The sequence below is a fragment of the Cyprinodon tularosa genome, unplaced genomic scaffold, assembly GCF_016077235.1.
Source record: "Cyprinodon tularosa strain WSP-4 unplaced genomic scaffold, ASM1607723v1 ctg612, whole genome shotgun sequence".
In the NCBI taxonomy this organism is placed as follows: Eukaryota; Metazoa; Chordata; class Actinopteri; order Cyprinodontiformes; family Cyprinodontidae; genus Cyprinodon; species Cyprinodon tularosa.
In genome coordinates this window covers 266,963-275,040 of record NW_024039355.1, presented here as the reverse complement: position 1 = coordinate 275,040, position 8,078 = coordinate 266,963, and the positions used below count along the sequence as shown (strand labels likewise).

General features: G+C 39.5%; 1 gene segment (V, D, J or C); it reads left to right on the top strand.

Moving 5' to 3' along the window:
- The first annotated feature begins 370 nt into the window (after positions 1 to 370).
- Positions 371 to 931, top strand: LOC119798158. The segment is given in 2 exon segments: positions 371 to 428; positions 504 to 931. Coding segments are annotated over 2 exon segments (459 nt in total).
- Positions 932 to 8,078: the final 7,147 nt, after the last annotated feature.

Genomic DNA, 8,078 nt, shown 5'->3' with positions numbered 1-8,078 from the left:
TAATGTGTGCAATTTAAGAGGATGTATAAATGTGGATATAAAGTACTTACGTTAATTCAGTCTGTGAAACATTTAATTTACCTTGGAGTACAGTCCAGGCTCCCTTGTATCAAAGGTTTGGCTGGCTGAACTCTGTTAGAGTACAGAGAACACTGGAACACTGCTAGATAACAGCTAAAACTGAACTGTATCCCCATTTGTTGAAATAGAATAATAGAAATAAAAGGTTAGGCAAAAAAAGGTTATTTCTGTGTTGAAAGAAACCCACTGGAGTTCAAGAGGAAGAGGAAATGAGAGCTTCAGGGAGGAGCTAAACTGTTAAATGAAGAGAAGCAAACTTCCAAATTCAACATTCACTCTGCTCAACATGCTCTCTTTGCTCACATCCTTTTACAGAATGACTCTGCTGGTTCTGCTCATTGCAGCAGGTTTGTTTGACTTTCTGGGATAAGATTCTGTATTTTTTATGTCTGTTTGGTTAATTGACCTGTTTGTTTTTTCAGGTGTAAACTGTCAGCAACTCACTGCAGCAAAGACTGAAGAGTTCAGTCTAGAAGGCAGCTCTGTTACTCTGTCCTACAGTTACTCCAATAAGATAACTGCTAGTGATGATTTCTTCTGGTATCGACAATATCCAGGAAAACCTCCAGAGTTCATCATGTACATCTCAGGGCTCAACCGTCCAAGATCCGCAGATAATCTGAAATCAGCATCAAGATTCTCCACTAAACTGAGAGAAGAGAAACACCTGGAGCTGCTGATCTCCTCTGCTGAGCTGACTGACTCTGCTGTGTACTACTGTGCTGTGAGGCCCACAGTGACAGGAAACACCAGAACTCTGTACAAGAACCTGCAATACTGCACTACATCCACTAGAGGGTCTCACACACTGTTAACCCCACTGATCTCTATTCATTCACTTGATTGCTGATAGCCCTGAGTAGTAGAGGGGGGAATAAAGTCACCAGCAGCCATATTGGTACTCCCTTTAGACCGGTCGCAATGTAAAGAATCCGTGCGCTACAGCATCGGACAGCAAGGATTTCCTCATTTTCAGGGGGACTTAAGACTTTTAGAATAAATATAAATTCATCACTTTGAAACACATTTTCTGTTTTATAGTAGATTACCGTCATTTATGATTTAAAAAAATAGGCACTATGAAGTCAGTGAAGTCTATAAATCATGTAATAACATATTATACAATCTATCACAATGAAGTTAATGTGTTAATGGAGCAAAATAATACAGATGAGCCAAAAGGGCTAAATTGATGATGTACATTTAATTTACATGTATTGATTACATTGTTATGGTAATTACATATTACATATAATTTTAAGATTTCACATTAAGACTTACAAGTACATGTCTGTTAGTGTTATAGTATTTTTCTCATTGCAAATTGAACATGCATGAATAGTTTTATACTGTCTGTGCATTAGCCTTTAAACCTGACATAGATTAGCTGTAGAACTAAATTAATGAACTAATTTAATAATTCCACAGAGCTTCAGTTTCTACACAAGCAGAATCACATCAATTGGCCAAATAGCATGCAACATCAAATTCACATTTAGCTTTTTGCTCATAGTTACAAAAAGAATGTCCTCATTTGCATATACTATATATACAAATATGTATGCACACACGAACACAAACACACACAACTGGCAGCATATATATGCATTTCAAAAATGAAACAGGAATATAGCCAAATGGTGTTTCATACTATAGGAGACATTGGATTGTATGTGGATTTTCTTGGTTAGTTCATCCTCTGACTGTAACCTCAGCTGTGAAACGTACCCCCATTGGCAGCAAACTGCTTGTTTTTGCAACCAAATGCTGCACATCTAGGCATTTTTGTTGTGTGTCTCCGAGAGACTGTGGAGTACCAAGATGGCGGCTTTTTCCAGACTATCAGCATTCTGGTGAATAAATAGAGATCAGTGGTTAACCTGCTGATTGTTTAGTCTGTGGAGTGAAAGTGAACAGCTAAGTATCCAGTCCATCTCAGGTACAAACATCATTGTGACCTTCGGTTCTTCAGTTTTATCTAGAAATACATTTGTAGCTCAGCTGAACCTCTTCCTGTTGTCATGTCTGAGCAGCAATATCTAGATCCACTAAGCTGACCATCAGAGAGCTAACCATGACAGACACATCTCTCTACTACTTCGCTCTGCAAACAGTGAATAAACACCAGAACTCTGTACAAGAACCTGCAATACTCCACACCATCCACTAGAGGGCCTCACATACTGTCAACCCACTGGATGCTGATTCAGTAGACTGATGACAAAGACAACAGAGACAAGAAACAGTAAAGATCAGAGACAGAGCTGCTGTGGGAGCAGAAAACTCTCTGATTGGTTGGGTTTAGGCCACGCCCACTGAACTTTAGCTCAATCATTGCCATTATCTGTTCCTCCTTCTGCTGCAGGAGGAGAACATTGTTCATCTGCTGTGTGGCTTCCAGGACTCCAAAGACATGTTGCTTTACCTCTTTTTTCTTCTCTCTCACATGTTAGGTGAGTTTCAAAGGAGAGATTCTAGTTTTGGTTCCAGCTGCTTCATTAACCAAATATACAGACTGTATTTTAAATATTTCTGCATCATTTGCTCTGATAACATAAAATAATCAGTTATTCATCATCTTGGAAACTGGACTGACAGTTTTACAGTAGGCTTAGTTGTAAATGTCCACAAAGTAACAGGGGAAACCTGTCAAATGATTTCCTTTTCTCTGCTCTTTTCAGGACTAACAGCTGAAGAAAAAATCTATCCTGTGACAAATGAAGTTAGAGAGAAAGAAGGACAACCTGTCTCACTCAACTGCAGCTATGAGACAACTGCAGACAAAGCAGACCTTCACTGGTTCAGACATCACTCTGACCTTCAGGCTCCTCAGTTTATCCTCTGGAAAAGAGGCAAGGGAGACCCTGCTGAGTTTAATCTTGACAACAGATATGCTTCAGAAACAACCTCTTCAACAACTAACCTGACCATCAGAGAGCTAACCCTGGCAGACACAGCTCTCTACTACTGTGCTCTGCAAACACAGTGATACAAAGTGTAGAAGAGGCTGTACAAAAAGCTGAACACTGATATCTGACTCCTCTTCAAAGAGGAGGGAAGTGGTATTCAAAGCTCAGCTTCATATCAGATGGATTCTGCTAATTCCTGTTTGATCAGAGTCACTGTGGTTACAGCTGCTAATCAGACACTGTGGGAGGATCCACAGGAGCAGAGTCTCAGCAAGTCTATCACTCACAGGAGAAAAATGTAATATTAATAAAAGAACCTTAATGTCTTCTTTCATTTACACGGGTCAGTTAAATTTGACGGTGGCATCAGAAGCAGCTTAAATGTCCAGGTGACACTCTGGGTAAAGGAGGAGGGACTAAAGTGAGGGTAATAAGCATCATGTGGCTGTAAATGTTTATTTTCTTCAGATTACCAGTCTACATTATGAGCATGAATAAGCCTTTGAGCAGATGTTACTACAACTTAATCATATAATTGGGGGGGTCTCTATGTCTTCCAGCAGTCTAAGCCTATAGCAGCATTACTATAGATATAGCTCAGGATAACCTGAGCCACTCTAAATTTAAGCCTTGTCTTAAAAGTAGACAGGGGCTGTCTGAACGTCCGCTCTAATCACTCTATAGGGCACTATCTCATGGGTACGCCTTTTTAGATTTTTTTTCAGAACGTCTAGTGGCTGAAAAAGTGATGGACTCGAAGTTTCCCACAATGCACCATGAAAAGCAGTGGTCATCCACGGACACTAGAGAAGCGGATATATCCCAGATTGCTTTGCAAGAGCTCTCCTCTCAAATCATCATTCGATTTGTCTTTGGTGGTGACCAGTGATGGGAGCAATGCCGTTACTAACGCTGTTACCTTTTTTAGTAACGAGTAATCTAACTAATTACTTTGACTGTAACTATAACGCAGTTACCATTGCAGACACCCTGTTACTGCGCGTTACTCAGGTCGCACAATGAACCTTTTTTTCATGATAGGACTCGTGCGTGCCTCGTCATGAGAGAGGGGAGGATGAGAATGGCTGATGTATAGAGAGATTCCGTCTGTCAGTTGGGTAGGTGGGTGTTTCAGCTGGTGGGTGTTAACGTACAGCACACACAGAGAGATGGAGAGTGAGGAGGACTCCGGCAGCAAAACAGCATTTTCTACATGGAAATACTGGTGTTACGTCAAGCTGCGTTTCCCCATCAGATACGGTTTCCTCTGCATCTCCGCACAGCGCAGGCGGCACGATTCACTGCGCAGGAGACAGGAAACGCGCATGCTCGCTAAAGGCGCGTAACAGCCGCCCTGTGCTCACGCCACAGTAACTACGGAGAGCGTGAACGATAAAATGATAGCCTATATGGAGGAAGGGAGAAATCTGGATAGATAGATAGATAGATAGATAGATAGATAGATAGATAGATAGATAGATAGATAGATAGATAGATAGACAGACAGACAGACAGACAGACAGACAGACAGACAGACAGACAGACAGACAGACAGATGTTGCAGTATCTATAACAACCCAAACACACAGGATTTTAGAATTAGACATCCCCAGTTATTAATTTCATTCACTCACCAGATCTGAACGCCCACTTAAAAAACGTCACACCCATGAGTAGAGGTAATGCAGCCTGATGATATTTACACCACATCAGATACCGTTCCCTCTGTGTTAAGAAGAGGGGAACGCTATCTGACGGGGTTGAAAAGCCCATCAGATAGCGTCCCCACGATGTAATTTACGCCGAGTTGCAATAAATGTAAAACTCTCTGCAGGTTCTTGTCTTTGTCGTCCGCTCTGTTCAGCTGCCTTTGGAAACACACGGCGAGAAGGTGGGGGCTGGGTGGAGAGGGTTACGGGCGTGAGAAATGCAAAAGTAACGCCATTGTTACTTTTACTAGTAACTAGTTACTTTAATTGTGGAGTAACTCAGTTAGTAACTCATTTACTTTTTGGGAGAAGTAACTAGTAACTATAACTAATTACTTTTTCAAAGCGACGTGCCCAACACTGGTGGAGACAAATAACAAAGATGTTCAGCCACTGTGCGGAGAAGTGGAGTTACATGGCCGTAAGAAAGTAATCATTATCACTTAATTAAGTGTACTATAAAGACCACCATATGGTTGCTCTATGTAATGATTGAGGAATGTAGGGGTTAGGGTGGACCTTAAGATGCAGTCATGGTTGCTGCCTCACAGAATTAAACTGGTAGTTGGTTGCACAGTTGAGTGGATCTTGGCTGCATCATTTTTGATCAGCTGGAGGATTTTAGCTACAGTGTGTGGAGTTCCTGATAGTAAAGAATTACAATAGTCAAGCTTTATGGTAGGCGAAAATAGGCGAAAAAAGGCAACGAAATGTTGGGCATGTGCAGTAATATTTATACAACAACCAAACCGGAAAACCGGTTTGGTTGTTGTATAAATATTCGTGGTTCAGTTAAATTGAGGCGATGAACTATGTCGTCGATATTGCTCTGTTCTTCCTGGAGATATTCCAGAAGAGGAAGATTCTGTTGTAAGCCCGACAGCTTAAAAAATGTGGTTAGAGCTTAAAGATGGAAACGCAAAAACGGCGTTTCAAAATCTTCCCACTCTGAAGGCTGAATAAAAAAAAAGATCGTTTACAGACCCCCGAAACGCCGGCTTTGTATGGATGAGAGGCTGGTTTGGTGAAAAATTTGTGCGTTTAGGCCAGGGTTTGACTTCGTGTGGACGGGGCCCGAGGCTGCAGCATTCCAACCCCTGCATAAAAAGGGGAACTCCACACACATTAACATTCCACGAGGGAAACACTTTAGCTCATCAAAGGACAGAGATGACAAATGTTTTCTATTCACACCAGGATGTTAGAATCTTGACTTGTTTCCCCCTTATCTAACCTAGGGGGAAACTTCCTTTCAAACCTCCTTTATTTCCTTTCATCTCAACAAGGCTTCTAAGTAATCAGTCCTAAATAAGAAAAAGAAAAGACAAACTTTAACATCACTCACAAACAGCCAAGGAAAAATACCATTCCACACCCCTCAACAGGATATTTGCAATATTCCAGGGATGAAAAAAGGACGTTCTAGAAACCTCTTTAATTTGGTGCTGTTAAAAAATAAGACCAAAGGTTTATCACTTTATTATCTGAAATCAATTTAATGCGATCCAAATTAAGTGGCTGAAAAACCAGCTTGTTCTTCAAAGGCTCTGGTTCAAAGACTATATCTTTTGTTTTGTCTGCATTTAGAAGCAGAAAGTTAAGAGTCATCCAGGTTATTATGTCTTCAAGACATGCCTGTAATCTATGTAATGGAATAGTTTCAACTGGATTTATAGACAGATATAGCTGGGTATCCTCAGCATTACAGTGGAAATGAATCCCATGCTGTCTACTAATTCTACCATTTTAGAGCATATATATACTAGAGATAATTGGCCCTAGCACTGATTCCTGTGGTACTCCACAGGTAACCATAGAGCATGAGGAAGATGTATCACTAGCGTGAACGAACCTAAAATTGTCAAATAAATTTAAAGCTGCCTAATGCCATTTCTTTATATTTCTGAAAATTATCCTAGTCTTTCTAAAAGTATTATGATAAGCTGTATCAAATGCAGCATTAAGATCTAACAGGAGGACCATATATACAATATTGAAAGTCTTCAAAATGCTAATTATTATGTAAATGGTCACAAAATTTTTTACCTAATATTTTCTTATGAATTGTAGAGAAAAGACCCTAACCCTAACCCTTTTGTGAAAGTGATCCTGAAGGTTATTAAAAAGGTGTCAGAGAGGACAGGGTTGTGAGGAAATGCAGTTATTTCTTCACATTTAATGTCATATGTCAGCACAAGGTCCAATGTTTGAAGATGAGAATGTGTGGGATTATTCACATTTTAAACAAAGCCAATAGCATCTAAATAGCATCAAATGCTGCACTTAAGTTATCACCCTCAATGTCAGAGTGGAGGTTAAAATCCCCACCATGATGACCTTGTCAGTATTTAAATTTTAATCAGACTGCAGTTACGAAAACTGATCTAAAACTCAGAGTAGGTCCTGGTGGCCGATACAAGGTTACAAACTTTGTTGCTTCACAATTTAAATGGGCTAATCTAAGGATTAAATTTTCAAAGAATTGTAACTATTAACTGGCTTTGGAGTAATCAGTTTTTTTGCTCCTCCTCCTCCATGCTCAGAATTTATGGGCATATGAACATTTACATAACTAGAGGGATTTTAGAGTTTATTAGAGTTTATTACTTTCATTTTTCTGTAGTTGAGTTAGCGTTAGCTTGCATGACCGGCTCCGTCATGCTGGTTTTCCTTCAGTATGAGCGCCACAAGCGTCACGTCACGTGACTAAGAAAACGTAACGGGATTGGCTGGGTGTTGGACGCCACACTCCATTGCTAATATCTGTGACCTGAAGTAACCCTTCCCTTTTTACACTGAATTTAGACGCTGAATTTAAGACAGTGAAACAGAACCAGTTGAATCTCAGGAGGCTTAAAATTGAAAATTGAAATTTTGAAAGGTTGAATTCTTTTATATGCATATTTTTTTAACACTCAAAAACTAAACTAAAAAATAAGTATTGAAAATGTAATCACTTTGAAATAGTAATGTGGATTTTTAGCTTAAAGATAAAATAACAAATGAAATTTCAACTGTGTAGAAATAATGACAATGAACTTCTTTTTAGGTCAAAAATGTGTTCTGAATATAGTTTAACACTGAAACAGTGATTTCAAACATACAACATTTAAATTTCAGTGGCATTTTTATTTCAAATCCCAGCAACACAGATTTACTTCCATAATGAACCTAATAAGATCAAGTGTTTAACTTACAGGAAACAGAACTAAGAAATTTATGAAAATTCAATCATAGACTCTTCTGCTAAACATGCTTTTTTATGATTTGCAGTTTAGATCAACTCTAAACTACTTAAAATAAGTAACCCTTTCCTTCTATCTCCACCAGAGGGCGCCATCATCCAGTAGGCGGAGCTCTCCTTGTGCTCTGTGTTCCA